We start from the raw sequence: 17080 nt of genomic DNA, 5'->3' as shown, positions 1-17080 counted from the left end.
TGGTGTTCTGCTACCAAGGTGAGTTCTTTTGTTGGTCTTTGTGAGCTTATATTGGAGCAGTTTAAAGATGCCATCCCTCAATCTGTTTCTATATATGTAGATGAGCAGAAGCCCACCACTGCACTGAAGGCAGCAGAGTTAGCTGATGACTTTGTGTTGACGCATAAGAACAGTTTTGGTGAAGTAGCCTACGCTCTGTTGGAGATTGGAAAGGTAATGTTGGTGGCAGTATGAATGCGCACAGTGGCGTGGAGTTTGGAAAGCCAGGCCTGTCACGTAAGCCTGCTTGGACAGCGCGACAAGAGGGCAGTAGGATATGCAACTACTGCCGTGATGAGGGTCATTGGAAAGACCAGCGCCTGCTATTAAAGGTAAACCCAATTTGCATCCTCTCCTTTGGTCGGGCCAGGTTGGGTGCCTCTGCGTACGCTGTGGCTGACATTTTGTTCCGAGGCAAGTGGGCTAATTGTATATGCTAACCTTGGGGTTTCCATCAGTGCCCCATTTTGTTTCGCTCTCTCTCTTCCTCTGAATTTGCTTCAGGATCCAGTTGCTGAGGTGTGACGAGGGTGGCAAGACAGCGCAGGTTTGGGGGAGGTTCCCTCGTGCTGGGTAGGCCTATGGTAGAATTATTGCAGGACGCCCTGTCATGTGCCCCAGTTGATAAATGGAGGAGGGAGGGAGGAGATGTGATGCTCTTCGGTGTCATTTAATTGTTTTTGCTGTCTACATTGAGGAGGTGTGTCTTAACTTGTGCCTCCTGTTTGCAAGTTACTAATTAGAGTAACTCAGCTCAGCTGGGTCTGGTGTGCTGAGGCCACTTATACCCTGTTTACACGTACATGGTTATTTTGACAAACGGAGACATTTCCCTTCGTTATTGACCTTCGTTTACACGCAAACGGAGAATTAGCCTCTGAAAACGATTCTTTCTAAAAACTCCAGAGTGGAGATTTGGGAAAACTTTGTTTGCACGTTTGCATGTAAACTGAGACAAACGGAGGTTTGGGCAGCCGAGGAAGAAAAGAGAGAGGAAGTGATTCGCTGCTGCTGTTGCTATTTCCGGGATTATGATTGGCTAACGTGAGCTTGAGCTTCTCGTTACACTGCCACCTACAGGTTTGATTTTTGAAAACTGAGAGGTTGAAATGTCCGTTTATGAAAATAGCCGGCCACGTGTAAACGTAGCATTAAGCTGCAGTATCATCTGTCTCTTCTCTCTGCTCTGGCTGTACTCACAGGCACACCAAGGTTTGGTTATGTTTGGTCAGGTTGTCCTAGGTTTGCTTTTTGCTGAGTTTACACTCTACAACACACACACATGCACCTATTTCACTCATGCACACCCTACACCACTGACGCTACTGATTTTCACATCCCATTCTGTATAGTTAATTTGGTCTAATTTGGTTCAATTTGGTTTAATAAAGTATTGTTTAAACATTTAACATGGTGTTGTCTCCCTCTCTGTTATGACCACCTGAGCCAGGTCATGACAGCGCCTAATTATGTATTGTGTGGTATGTACAAAAACCGCCCATGACAGCGCACCTAAAAGCAGGTGTAATCGAATCTCCGACTCAGCGTTCACATTCCATTCCAGCAGTGGTTAAACTCCTCGCTACATTACAAATATTAGCATCAGGATCATTTCAAACAGTCATAGCATCAGCAGTGGGGATATTGCAGTCTGCACTCAGCCGTATCATAGCACCAGTATTTAATGCTTTGCTACAGCGCACCAGTCAATACATACATTTCCCCACCACTAATGCCGAAATAACACGCATCAAGCTGTTTCCTCATAAACAAGCAGATAAACTTTGTTATTGCTAAATCTTTGTCTTGACTGACTTGGTGGCTGGTCCATGATAGAAAGAGAGAAGGAGGCCCATTCAATTGCGCTTTTAAATGCGCACAGTTTACAGTATAGTGGACAGAAAAAGGCGCTGATTACCCAATGAACTGCAGGTTTGGTAAATCCGACATAAGCTTACAGTATGTATCACAAAAAATCATAACATTTATTTTTATGTAAGGATATACAAACAGCCAGCAATAATGACAGACATAAGAAATGAGCACTTTGAAGTGCAGAGAAATTAAGGTGACAAAGTTTTTACTACATCCACAAAGAATAAACAAAGGAATGCATCAGAACAATCATAAAGTACATTACTCTTGAGTTACTAAAAAACTTTCTAATTATAAATGTATATTTTAATGATTGAGGGTAATGTACTTAATGTATTTTCTTTTATTGGGGAGTCCTATTAAATGTGCAAAGTTGACATACAATACTATGACTTTTTTGATATTTTTTTCGACATACTATGACTTTTTCGACATTTGTATCAATGGCATACTATACTATCACTTTTTTGACAAATTTATGACCTACTATAATATGATTTTTTTTATATTTTTCGACATACTATAATATGACGTTTTTTTTTTTGTTGACATACAATACTATGACTTTGACAGTTTTACGACATACTATACTATGACTTTTTGTGATTTTTATATGATACTATACAATGACTTTTTTATGAAATTTCATGACATACTGTGTTTTGATATTTTGTGACAAACTATACTACGATTATTTTTTTGACATTTTTATGGCATACTATGATTTTTTTTGATATTTTTTCGACATACTATGTCACATACAAATACATTTTTTATTTGTTGACATACTATACTATGACTTTTTTATGAAATACTATACTATGACTTTTTTGACATTTTTTGACATACTGTACTATGACTTTTTTGACATTTTTTGACATACTATACTATGACTTTTTTGACATACTATACTATGCCTTTTTTGAAATTTATATGGCAAACTATACTATGAATATATGAATATACTATTTTTTTAAATATATTTTTCGACTTACTATACTATGTTTTTTTTAAATTGTTTTGATATGCTATGCTATGATTTTTGTTTTATGAAATACTATACTATGGGCTTTTTGATATTTTTTTGACATACTATACTATGTTTTTTTTGACATTTTTATATCATACTATACTATGACTTTTTTGACAAATTTATAACCTACTATGTTTTTTTTTATATTTTTCGACTTACTATACTATGACGTTTTTTTCGATATACTATACTGACTTTTTTTTATTTTATGACATACTATACTATGACTTTTTTGATATTTTTTTCCATCCATCTTCGTCCGCTTATCCGGTGTCGGGTCGCGGGGGGAGCAGCTCCAGCAGGGGACCCCAAACTTCCCTTTCCCGAGCAACATTAACCAGCTCCGACTGGGGGATCCCGAGGCGTTCCCAGGCCAGGTTGGAGATATAATCCCTCCACCTAGTCCTGGGTCTTCCCCGAGGCCTCCTCCCAGCTGGACGTGCCTGGAACACCTCCCTAGGGAGGCGCCCAGGGGGCATCCTTACCAGATGCCCGAATCACCTCAACTGGCTCCTTTCGACGCAAAGGAGCAGCGGCTCTACTCCGAGCTCCTCACGGATGACTGAGCTTCTCACCCTATCTCTAAGGGAGACGCCAGCCACCCTCCTGAGGAAACCCATTTCAGCCGCTTGTACCCTGGATCTCGTTCTTTCGGTCATGACCCAGCCTTCATGACCATAGGTGAGGGTAGGAACGAAAACTGACCGGTAGATCGAGAGCTTTGCCTTCTGGCTAAGCTCTCTTTTCGTCACAACGGTGCGATAGATTGAATGCAATACCGCACCCGCTGCGCCCGATTCTCCGGCCAATCTCCCGCTCCATTGTCCCCTCACTCGCGAACACAACCCCAAGGTACTTGAACTCCTTCACTTGGGGTAAGGACTCATTCCCTACCTGGAGAAGGCATTCCATCGGTTTCCTGCTGAGAACCATGGCCTCAGATTTAGAGGTGCTGATCCTCATCCCAACCGCTTCACACTCGGTTGCGAACCGATCCAGTGAGTGCTGAAGGTCGCAGGCCGATGATGCCATCAGGACCACATCATCTGCAAAGAGCAGCGATGAGATCCCCAGCCCACCAAACTGCAACCCCTCCCCACCCGACTACGCCTCGATATCCTGTCCATAAATACTACAAACAGGATTGGTGACAAAGCGCAGCCCTGGCGGAGGCCAACCCTCACCTGAAACGAGTCCGACTTACTACCGAGAACCCGGACACAGCTCTCGCTTTGGTTGTACAGAGATTGGATGGCCCTGAGAAGAGACCCCCTCACCCCATACTCCCGCAGCACCTCCCACAGTATCTCCCGGGGACCCGGTCATACGCCTTCTCCAAATCCACAAAACACATGTAGACCCGGTTGGGCATACTCCCAGGCTCCCTCAGGATCCTTGCGAGTGAAGAGCTGGTCCGTTGTTCCACGACCAGGGCGGAATCCGCATTGTTCCTCCTCAACCCGAGGTTCGACTATTGGCGAACCCTCCTTTCCAGCACCTTGGAGTAGACTTTACCAGGGAGGCTGAGAAGTGTGATACCCCTATAATTGGCACACACCCTCTGGTCCCCCTTTTTAAAAAGGGGAACCACCACCCCAGTCTGCCACTCCTTTGGCACCGGACCGTCCCAGACTTCCACGCAATGTTGAAAAGGCGTGTCAACCAGGACAGCCCCTCCACACCCAGAGCCTTGAGCATTTCTGGATGGATCTCATCAATCCCGGGGCTTTGCCACTGTGTAGTTGTTTGACTACATCAGTGACTTCCGCCTGGGAAATCGACAATCCCCCATTATCCTCCAGCTCTGCCTCTAACATAGGGGCGTATTAGTCGGATTCAGGAGTTCCTCAAAGTGCTCCTTCCACCGCCCTATTACCTCCTCAGTTGAGGTCAACAGTGTCCCATCCTTACTGTACACAGCTTGGATGGTTCCCCGCCCCCTCCTGAGGTGGCGAACAGTTTTCCAGAAGCACTTTGGTGCCGACCGAAAGTCCTTCTCCATGTCTTCTCCAAACTTCTCCCACACCCGCTGCTTTGCCTCTTTCACGGCAGAGGCTGCAGCCCTTCGGGCCCTTCGGTACCCTGCAACTGCCTCCGGAATCCTCCGGGATAACATATCCCGGAAAGACTCCTTCTTCAGTCGGACGGCTTCCCTGACCACCGGTGTCCACCACGGTGTTCGTGGGTTACTGCCCCTTGAGGCACCTAAGACCCTAAGACCACAGCTCCTCGCCGCAGCTTCAGCAATGGAACGGCTGTCAACGGTTGACAGCTCTGCCCCTCTCTTCACCCGAGTGTCCAAAACATACGGCCTCAGATCAGATGAAACGATTATGAAATCGATCATTGACCTTCGGCCTAGGGTGCTCTGGTACCAGGTACACTTATGAGCATCCCTATGTTCGAACATGGTGTTCGTTATAGACAATCCATGACTAGCACAGAAGTCCAACAACAAACAACCACTCTGGTTTAGATCAGGGAGGCCGTTCCTCCCAATCACGCCTCTCCAGGTGTCTCCATCATTGCCCACGTGTGCGTTGAAGTCCCCCAGCAGAACAATGGAGTCCCCCACTGGAGCCCCATGCAGGACTCCAGTCAAGGTCCCAAGAAGGCCGAATACTCCGAACTCCTGTTTGGTGCATATGCACAAACAACAGTCAGAGTTTTCCCCCACAACCCGCAGGCGTAGGGAGGCGACCCTCTCGTCCACCGGGGTAAACTCCAACACAGCGGCGCTCAGCCGGGGGCTTGTGAGTATCCCCACACCCGCCCGGCGCCTCACACCCTGGGCAACTCCGGAGAAGAAAAGAGTCCAACCCCTATCCAGGAGTATGGTTCCAGAACCAAGACTGTGCGTAGAGGTAAGCCCCACCAGATCTAACCGGTACCGCTCCACCTCCCGCACCAGTTCCGGCTCCTTCCCCCACAGAGAGGTGACGTTCCACGTCCCCAGAGCCAGCGTCTGCCGCCCGGGTCTGGTCCGTCGAGGCCCCTGACCTTCACTGCCACCCATGTGGCATCGCACCCGACCCCAACGGTTCCTCCCACAGGTGGTGGGCCCATGGGATGGAGAGGGAGTTGCCACGTAGCTTGTTCGGGCTGTGCACGGCCGGGCTCCGTGGCAAACCCGGCCACCAGGCGCTCGCCGACGAGCCCACCGTCTGGGCCTGGCTCCAGACGGGGGCCCCGGGCTTCCTCCGGGCAGGGTCACTCCATCTCTGCTTAGCTATTTTTTTCGACATACTATAATATGATTTTTTGATATTTTTCGACATACTATACTATGACGTTTTTTTTTAATTTGTTGACATACAATACTATGACCTTTTTATGAAATAAGTATAGTATATGACGTTTTAGATATTTTTATTACATACTATACAATTACTTTTTTATGACAGTCTGTTTGTGACAAACTATACTACGATAATTTTTTTTGACATTTTTATGGCATACTATACCATGACTTTTTTAGAATTTTTACGACATACTATGACTTTTTTGATATTATTTCGACATACTATGTCAAATGCAAATACATTTTTTATTTGTTGACATACTATGACCTTTTTATGAAATACTATACTATGACTTCATTGACATGTTTTCACATACTATACTATGCTTTTTTGATATTTTTCGTCATACTATGGCGTTTCAATTTTTTTACTTACTATACTATAGACATTTATAAGAACCAGTTGAACACTCATGTGCTCAATGTAAAACACTATGATGAATGGAAAACACTTCTTCTCCATTCATCATAATGACTAAAGCCTTTTTTTGTTCAGTGTTACACTTACTACAGACAGTACACACATAAGTGTGTTATAAAATATTTGAAAATATTGTTTTTATACTCGGAACACCAACACAAAGTTGCACATACAGTGGTCTACATACAAAACAACAGAATAATTTACTGTATACAGTTACAGTAAAAAAAAAAATAAAACTATGCTGTATCCTCTCCTGTTTCAGTCTGGCCACAGCACCTCATCCACATCACAAGCAGTGTTTTCCCTAGCCAAGCAGCAGGGGAAATATTGCTTAGCATGGCGAATCCAGCCATGAAAAGCATCAACTGCTATATCTCCACATGCGTCTTCCATAGCTTGGAGAAGGGGTATATGTGTTTGTGGATTTCGATCATACACTTTCCATCTCCAGGCAGAAAAAAATCCCTCAATAGGATTTAGGAATGGAGAATATGGAGGGAGATAAACAACTAAAAAGCGTGAGAGGGCAGTAAACCAGTTACGAACCAGAGCAGCCCGGTGGAAACTTGCGTTGTCCTAAATGACAACGTACCTGAACTGCTCTGGGCCATCCATCTGATCTGGTGGAATGAGTGTGTTGTGTAGGGTGTTGAGGAATGTGATCAGATGGGCAGTGTTGTAGGGGCCAACGGTAGCATGGTGATGGATGATGCCGTGGTGGGTAATCGCTGCACACATTGTGATGTTCCCTCTGCGCTGGCCAGGGACTTCAACAATGGCACGCTGGCCAATGATATTCTTCCCCTCTTTTGTCTTTTTGTGAGGTTGTATCCAACCTCATCAATGAAGATGAACTGGTGCTCCACTGCAGCTCAAGGACTCTCTGAAACATCAGAAATAGACATGGAGTGGTCACTATTGTGAAGCACAATCATTATAATTGAAATATGTATAATTTATAGTGTTGAGAGTATGCAACAATTGTGGGATTGTATACGACTCACTTGCACATAGTTATATCGCAATTCTTTGACGTTCAAATGGCACCCTGTAGACCTGCTTCATCCTCAGATTATTTCTGCTCAAGACACGGTGCAGTGTTAAGCTTATCCAATCAATATTTTGAAATATCTCAGTTTTCTATTAATGTTTTGTATTTGCTGTAATGTTATGGCGTTATTTTCTAGGACCGTGTTCATGATTTCTGTTTCCTGTTCAGGAGACAGAAGACGTTCCTGACCACCTCGTGTTGGTAATCTTTCAGTTCTGCCAAACAAATAGTAAAATACTGTAAATACTGTGTAGGAATACTGTGTAGGAATACATTTCCCAAATACTTGAAACATACTTTATTTTCACAGTCCTACAGAGCAGTCCACAGGCAATACTGTACTCATTGAGTACTCTATTAATATGCAGTACTGCAATTTTCTAGTGAGAGTAGATTTCTTACCTATTCTCATTTCAGAAAGTCCGGATGATGGATGCTACAGCGTACCTGCTCAAATTTGGCTGTACTCTTTGCCCAGCCTCCCTCACTGTTAGACCACGGTTGACCACATGGTCAACCAAAGTGGCCCGGATCTCATCAGAGATTACGGTCCTTGGCCTTCCTTGTCCTCTCACTCCTCTGGCTCTGCCTTGTGCTTGTAGTTTAGCAGAATTGGTTCAGGGGCTTGGTGCATGAGTTGCATGTTGTTGTCATTGTGTCTCAAGTACCAGTATTTGTGTGTAAACAAATGAAAAAAAATGTTTATGGCATACTATACTGACTTTTTTTTAATGTTTTTCGACATACTATGACTTTTTAGATATTTTTATGACATACTATACGATGACTTTTTTTTGATATTTTTGACATACTACACTGACTTTTTTGATATTTTTGACATACTATACAATGACGTTTTTTACGAAATTTTAGGACCTACTATACTATACCTTTTTTGACATTTTTTCTATACTATTGCTTTTTTGACATTTTTCTGGCATACTATACTATGATGGAACTGACGCTTCGCTGCAACACAACAAAGTCACGTTGTGACTGAACTGTATTTTTTGAGTTACTATATATAGTAACTCAAAAAATACAGTTCAATATAGGCCAACTTTGATCTTGACATATAGGCTAAGCATTTTGTAGCAAATAACAATTAACCCACTATTAATTACATTATCTTAATGCAGTGTAACTTTCAGCATGTAAAAAATGCACCTAAAATACAAACGTGAGCAAGGGCGTTGAGCAATCACTATTATATCGAATCAAAAGTCCACGTGTAAATCACCAGTTAACTTAAATGAACTGACAACATAAGTTATACGACTTACAGTTCTTAAGGACGTACACACACCATCTAAACTAGCTTATCATCCGGACAGCGTCTCTTTTTCTCATTCTCCCTTTTTCTGCTGAGTGACTCGTGTGCCCGCTCGCGGTGTGAAGCGTGTCGGCGCTGTTCTCCGACATGTACTCTAGCAATGCAGCCCTATTTCTGATACCGTGGGGGCCGCCACAGTCATATCAACATGGTGGAAACACTGCTATACATTTTTGACACACTATACTATGACTTTTTTGACAAATTTATGGCATACTACTGTATACTTTTTTTGGATATTTTTTCAACATACTATACTATTGACATTTTTATGACATACTATACAATGTTTTTTACATTTATTTCAACATACTACACTGACATTTTCATGACATACTACTTTGACACACTATATTATGAAGTTTTTATGAAATACTGTACTATGACTTTTTTTGTGATTGGTTTGTGACATACTATAGGGGTTGTCAAAGACTCAGAAAGTGCTACTTTTTACAAGTTTTCATTGCTAACCTGAAAGACAGGTTTTAGGGGTATGATGCAGTAGCCGAGTAGTATAATTTATGGGGTTTTAATGTCTTTATTGGTGTTTTTCTTTGTTCTTCAGGCTCCGGACCAGTCCATCCTACTGCGAGCAGATCCACAGCCGAGTCCAGAGAATTCTGCAGACACACAAAACCACCTGGGGACCACCAAATGACCTTTGACCTTTAACTTCCTGATCTGTCCACAAGGTGACCAATAACAGGTTACAATACAAAGACTATTCCCAGTTAAAATAATCACTTTAAATTTAAAGTTTAAAGGAATGGATACACTAACACACCTTAATCTTAAAATCTTACACACAATTGTTTTTCCTGGTTAGATTTTAAAAACTTACAAAAACAATATTGCAAGCCATGTTTTCATGATGTGATGAGTTTAATTTACGAGAACAGTTACAAACATTGGTGCCAGTCATCACAAGAAAATATTTTAATGTTCGTTTATGCATGTATATTTAGAAATACTATGATTACTGTGCAGCAAAATGTTTAATACAGGTCCATTTGATTAAAAAGTTTGTTTTAATTGTAAATATAAGCAAGTACACAATTTTTCTGGGCAACTGTACAAAACTGACTATTTTTAATATCATTCAACAGCAACCCACCTCCTGCAGTTATTACATAATACTATGAAAAGCCATTCAGAGTCCGTGTTCATCACATCACGATTCATTTCTTATGGAATTTATTCTTCTTCTTGTTCCTCTTGCCAGCTCCTTGTGCTGCTTTCTCCGTCACAATGTGCTGGTACTTCTTTTTGTTGTTCCTGATAAGACAAGAGGAAAGTATATTTTGTCTGCAGAAATGGCAATATTCTGTCAAGCAAACACCTAACAATGTGCCCACACGTTAGCAAATGAGGCTGTGGTGTTGCAATGCATTCCGTGACCCATCAGATTCTGTAACCTGATGAGAAATTAAGTTTATGATGGTTACATACTGTATTTTGATAGCAGTTTGTCATTAAATAGATTTGAAATATGGTGCCCAGTATAGATTTGTCTGTACATCGCTATCACCTCACATGTCAATATTTGGTCAAACCATCAGTCTATAATAACAATAAAGCCACAGTGAGTATAAGTGTTTCTTTTCATTTCATCCAACTTACTGTCTGAACTCAGCATCAGAGAGCAGCTCCTCCACCATGGTTCTCTTCCTGCTCTTCTTGGGAACACGGGAATGATAGAAGTCGACGGCGCTGTCCACCACCGTACCAACCTGTATCACATGCACACATAAGTTACTCAAATACACTACACAGTTTGATGTTGATAATCCATAAACATAATTCCCCCGAGAATTGCAGACTACATTTGGAGCTTGATACAGCAAGATAAGTTATCTACAAACTTATAGGGAACTGTTCAATTTTGAAAATTAACATGGCCATGATTCTTGCCTTGTTATTGCAGAGGGTGTTTGAGGGGCAGGGGACTCCTGATTTCCACTGACCTGAAAATATTTGGGAAAGCCATCCCTGTCGTTCTTTTTGTAGAACCTCTTGGGATCCATGGAGCCTCTCATCTTCAGGACTTTGAGGTCTCCTTTCAGCTCCTGAGTGATCTCGGGGGCTTTCATATTAAACCAACCATCTCCCGTTGATTTCTCCCTCTCCGTCTGGGAAAAACAGTGATTTAAATTATTTAACAAGCATTGTAGAAGCTTTTGAAGCACAGCATTTGAATGATTACATGTTAATGTTTTTGTTATTTGGGGCAGGATGTGTCATTGTAACTGACTCCACAAATGATTCATGATCCAAGTGATAGAACTTTAGCACATAGCACAGATAAGCTATAGACCAAAGCATAACTTTGTAAAACTTACTCTGTTTTTCAACTTTTGGGCTTGTTTGGATTCACTGTACGGAGGCACTGCATCCTTCTTTTCAAAGTCTGGTCCCATCACACTTTTCTTCATCACCTGCGTCAACAACAAAAACTGCAACACTGCAAAGCACCAAACTCTCAACACCCCACTACTCCGAGATAAAAGGCCAAAGTCACGGAGAACTGGAGAGAGACCATGAATAACACCATCTCAGGTGTTATTGGATTTACTCGTCCTTGCATAACTATAAAGTTCATTATTCATTCTGCATCACAGATCACCTTCAAAAGGAAAAAAAAACACTTATTTACCTCATCTTGGATCTTCTTTTCCTTTAGTTTTTGCAGTGAACTAGAGACAGGTTTTGATTTGCTGCCATCAAAATTGATGTATAAACCCCCGAGCTCCTTCACTCTGATGCCAGGGTCAATACGGCTGGACAACTCTTTCCTGAAACAAATTGGCACAGAGAAAATTCCTCATTTCTCATCTCTGCAGGTATAATATATAATAAATAATAATGAGTGTGGCTTTACTATGGACTCCGTTAACATCTGGTAATATTCTACAGTTTCTATTATAGACAAAGCCCAAGAAATGACCAAAGTCAGAAAGAGTATTAAGAGATACACTAACACATTGTTGGTTTTGGTCTTTTTGTGGGATTTGAAAAAAGAAAGAAAACATAGAATAACACCAGCCCTGTCCTTTGGGATCCATTTTGCTGTAGAATCAGCTTTATTACAGACTTTGACTTACTTCTGCTAAACAGGCCACTCCTTTCACTGGTGCATGAGTTTAGCAGAGTTGGAAAGAGTACTAGAATATTGTACTCTAGTAAAAGTAGTTACTTTAAAGAAATTGTACTCTAGTATTTCTGTACAAATGTAGTTAAATAAAAAGTAGGCCATTTCATTGTTGTGCATCTGTACTATTCCAAGGTGCGACCATCGTTCCGCACACTCTTCCCACCCCTGACGGCTGACCCTCTGCCGGTGAATGGAAATATTTAAACATCAATCTCTTCGGGAGTGTCAGCTGAGTGCAGAGTGTCATCTCTATTGAGCTGTGCCCTCCTGCAGCTGCAGACTGTAACAGATGTGACTTGAAATGTAGCAAAGTACGATACTTGTGATAAAAAGTACTTCAATAAAAGTAAAATTACTAAGTAAAAAAAAAAAAAAAAAAAAAAAGTACTCGAAAAAAAAATATGCTTATTGTCTTTCCTACCAAGACTCAGATGAGAAGGCCAATGCCACCCTCTCTAATCTGTCTTCTAAATATGAAGCTGGAGCCAAGAGACTTAGTTTAGCAAAGCATGAAGAAATAGGGGAGAACAGCATCTCTAAAGCTCAACAGTTAACACATTGGACAGAGCCATGCTGTCTGTCCTCCTCCCGCCCCCTCCGTTTCAAGTCTTTATGCTTAAGCTAAGCTAATCAGCTGCAGCTTCATCTTCTCATCTCTCAGCAGGAAAGCAAATACGTGTATTTCCCGAAATGTCCAACTATTCTTTTAATGGGATTTGTTGACAACAGTAAATTATTATTTACCAATGTGAGGCTGCCACCTATCACATACTTACAACTGAGGATTTCTACTCGAGAAGAGGATTTCTGCATCTTCGTCATCATCATCCTCCCCATCCTCATCCACAAACTCCTCATCTTGCTCCTCCTGCCCAACTCTCTCTTCCTTCGGGGCTTTCTCCTCATCATCCTCCTCCTCCTCTGTAGGCTTCTCCTTGTAGTACTGTTCATCAGCCTCCTGTCCGGGCCGCGTGTCAATCATAAATAGTCCATCAACTGATGTAGCAGCTGCCGCTTCACACTTCTGGGTAGGTCCTGCTCTCTCCTCTGCCTGGTAACCCAAATCCTCCTCTTCAGAAACATCCCTCTCCTCCTCTTCAGCATCTTCATCTTCACTGCTCTCCAGCAGGGTGATTATTTTTGCCTTCTCCACAATGACATCTTTAGATTGCTGTTCTGGGTCAGTATCCACTGTGACATTGTGCTGCTGGCTGGATGCCATCTGAATGGACTCAACTCGGACCTCACTGGAGTCCGCCACCTGCTGAGCGTCTCTAAGCAATGTGCTGACTTCCATTTTCTCCTGCTCACTGGGCCCGGTTTCCACAACAGCATCCTCATCCACAACCTCAGCTCGCTGTGATGAGTGGGTGTCCACATCAGCTACTTCCATAGCTTCATCCTTCTCTTCAGTCTTCTTTGGGATTTCAGAAGCACTCTCACAAAATGTTACTATAACTGACTGGCCAGGCTGTAACACCTCTGATGGTGCGATTGCTTCCTGTATCATTTCCATCTCTGAGATGTTCCCGTCCTTGTTCTTAGCACACGTCTCCTCCTGCTGGCGTCTGAGCGTAACTGCAGGTTTACTAACAGCTTCCTCAGCACAACCAGGACTGTCTGATACCAGGGGAGACCCATGGGTGGAGTCTTCCTCTGAAATGACAATTACTTTCTTTTCCACGCTCTTTGTATCGGCTTCTTTTGATGGGAGATCAGTACTATTCACACCTTGTTTCTCTTTTTCTTCCAATGTTTGGTTCACATCTTCCTCTAACAGTGTGGAGTCTGCATCCTCAAAGATCACTGTACTTTCTAGTTGAGAATCATTTAAAGAAGCGTCCTCTTCAGCTGGCTCCCTGGCTTTTTCAAGAACAATACTACAGGCCTTGACTGAGCTCCTGGTGGTCCAAGCACCTCGACTGCTGCTCCCCGAGCCTGTGCGGCTGCTGCAGGGAGTCCCTCTGCTCTGCGCGGAGCAGGGGCTGCCCATCGGAGACTGCACGTCGGCCAGATCCGAGTCAGAGTCTACGGCTTTAGGACCTGTGGATCGGGTCTTTCCCCGTCTACGAGTCATGTGGATGGGACTGTAAGTGGGCCCGGACTCATGGCTTTCAGACTCACAAGACTGGGGCTCGCTGACATCCGCAGTAGCTGCTGCCTTCCCTGTAGCTGCACAACTCCTTCGAGCTCTGGGGGCAGGGGACTGAGAGCTTTCTGAGCCTTCGCCTAGGTAGATGGGAATGGGACAGGTTTGCCTTTTGGATCTCGTAGCTCTGCGTGCGGTGGACTTAGAAACTTCAGCTCCTGCGATGCTGTCAGCATCTGAGAGCTCCGAATCCTCAGTTTGTTGTTTGGCAGATGATCTGGTGCGAGTAGTTTTTCTCTGACTTCTGGTGACCCTCTGGGAATCAGACACCACAGAGCTGCAGGACTCGGTCTCCAGTACCAAGTCGAGCTTGACGTCCATCGCCTCAACATGAGATGGGTCAAGGCTTTTAGGAATCGCCTCCCTCCTTGTGCTCCGGCGGTTACTTTGGCTAGCTTTTGATGCAGATACTGCAGAAGAGCACGATTCCACCTCAGATATGTCCTCGTCTTCCTGACTTACTGTGCGGGGCTGACCCCTCCTCCCACGGGCGCGGGTCATTGGTAGTGCGATGTCGACCACAGAGCAGCAGGACTCCACATCTGACACGTCCGCTTCGTGGGTGGAGCCCACAGGTGTGCACGGCTGCTCTGGACTGTGGAGTCTGGAAGCTCTGGTGCATCTTTTCAGTGCAGAGGTAGGTGGAGATGCCTGGGGTCCTCCCTCGCTTTTTTCAAGTTGGCTGCTGGTCTCCTCCTGGGCATGCTGGGTAGGGCTCTCTGCTCGTTTAGCAGTACTCCTGGTTCTTCGACCACTGGAAGGAGTGGCCTGTGTGGCAAAAATAACACAGTTATTAGTACAGCTGCAAGCCTGATCCCCAAGGATAAGGTAGGTGACATTCTTAAGTTTTTTTATTGTCAATTCCCACCCCCCTCTAAAACAGCACGGCACTGTATTTTTTCTTCAAACGGAAGCAAGTTTTCTATTTGATGCAAACAATTTTCACCTGCGAATTAATACACATTTGCTCTAGTGAGTATGGAATTGATTCAAACAGAATAAAGCCACGGTTCATAGTGATGAAGTAAAATGTTACCCTGTGCAAAGGTGATACTCACTGATAGGGCTGTCCTCGACTAAAGAAATTCTTAGTCGACTAACACTTATACGATTTTGTCGACTAATCGATTAGTTGATTTAATTGACAGAGCTGTGCGCTTTGAGAGGTGGTTAAGACTAGAAAAGCACAATATAAATGTAGTTAATTAACCATCTGTAAAACTGAGTTTCTCCACAATTAATCCTGCAAAAGCACCACTTTAAATTGTGTGTTTACCATAAATGTGCTCAGAAGTTTCTTGGAAATAAGTAATTAAGCATGAATAAGCATAAAAAATTACTAATCGACTAAGGAAATCTTAGTCAACGAAGACCAAAACGACCGATTAGTCAACTAATTGACTAAGAGGTGGCAGCCCTACTCACTGATGGGTTTAGTTTATGGACTGTAGTGAAGCTCTACGGCACAGAAGAATAAGATATACAGGCTTTGGTTACACAGACAATGCTTGTTAGTAGGATCAATTAATTGTTAGTTCTGCTTTCCAACACATTTGCTGACGATACCTAATCTGAGCAAAGTTATTAAGTGCTCCATCAGTAATGTGTAGGATCGTAAATCAATGTATAACTCCCTCTGAGAGTGTAAGGATATTAAAAGGGAAGTAATTTCTCTCACTGTTAAAGACACTGGTAACTGCTGCATTCTGTACAACTTGTCTGTGGTTTGTGATGTCTGCCTGATAAAAGACCTAACAGTGGTCCAATCGTGAGGCACTGAAAACATGTTTGATGAATTCAGTAGTATCTTAAAGTAATCTTTAATTCAATAGCATTCAAAGCTGCACTGTTGGTCGACCCACTCACTGAAGTCTGCCCAAACACGACTTAAGTAAACTGGTAGTTAAGCATCGTGTTTACGGCATCGTCTTATGCATTTCATTAGACCCTGTTTACTCTACTTGTGTCACAACATCGAAACGTTTACAAACTCTGAAAGGAAAGATGGTGTCCACGTGAGCTTTGAGCAGCTGCACACAAACACACCAGCTAACTGACACGAGACGGGCTTCCTTCACCTCGGACTACACCTTTACATGGCCTCTGATTATATACAGGTTTAAAGAACATCTCTTTTTTAAACGTACCGGGACATCAGAGGGTTGGTCTGAGTTTGTTTTAGTTGGGGAGTACACGCGTACTCCTCTCCTGGTGGCCACCATCTTGCATGCTAGCTTCTCTCTCACTTCCGGTGTGAAAGCTAGGGCCAGACCCGACAAATCGACACACGGAAATAGATATAGGCCGAGCGGACGATCGCAGAGCTGTGACCCAACTTCAAATCATGGTGGCGAGAGAAATGTTCATAGTAAAAGTAAAACAATCTATTAAAAGTACTGCATTGAAAATGTTGCTTAAGAAAATGAACGAATTATTAGCGATGTTCACTTTACTATCAAAACTAAAAGTGTTTAATATGTGAGTGTTGGACAGACTATTAAGATTAGACATTATTGATCCTGCAAGGGGAAATTATATTAGCCTTCTACATTTTTTAGATTATTAATGATCAGTTAATGTGCAAGTAACTTAATAATTGTGTAGTTGCTTGAGGTGGAGCTTATTTAAACAGTAAAAAAAACAAACAGCTAAAACAAAAGCTATATGTAGTATACCAGCGGTACCTGCAGGATGTGTTCACCTCACTAGAGGGAAGACAGAGGA

At 43.0% G+C, this 17080-nt stretch overlaps 2 protein-coding genes across 3 annotated transcripts in view; one reads left to right on the top strand and one right to left on the bottom strand.

The window, feature by feature from the left end:
• The window catches only part of spata6 (spermatogenesis associated 6), a 31752-nt gene extending 21121 nt beyond the window's left edge, over positions 1-10631 (top strand). For both annotated transcript variants that reach the window (XM_028587486.1, XM_028587485.1), the window contains exon 11: positions 9622-10631. In XM_028587486.1, the coding sequence (XP_028443287.1) occupies positions 9622-9721 (100 nt within the window). In that variant the 3' untranslated portion in view covers positions 9722-10631. The remainder of the gene's footprint in view (positions 1-9621) is intronic.
• On the bottom strand, positions 9916-16627 carry dnttip2 (deoxynucleotidyltransferase, terminal, interacting protein 2). The gene is made up of 7 exons (XM_028587483.1): positions 16504-16627; positions 12984-15124; positions 11710-11848; positions 11396-11491; positions 11021-11185; positions 10677-10786; positions 9916-10331 (listed from the first exon to the last, which is right to left on the bottom strand). Exons 1-7 carry the CDS (start codon positions 16576-16578, stop codon positions 10235-10237), a joined length of 2823 nt encoding a protein of 940 aa, XP_028443284.1. The 5' UTR covers positions 16579-16627; the 3' UTR covers positions 9916-10234.
• Positions 16628-17080: the final 453 nt, after the last annotated feature.

Source organism: Perca flavescens, chromosome 9, assembly GCF_004354835.1.
Source record: "Perca flavescens isolate YP-PL-M2 chromosome 9, PFLA_1.0, whole genome shotgun sequence".
NCBI lineage: Eukaryota > Metazoa > Chordata > Actinopteri > Perciformes > Percidae > Perca > Perca flavescens.
Note: the sequence above shows the minus strand (reverse complement) of the source record. Positions and strands in the feature narration are given on the sequence as shown.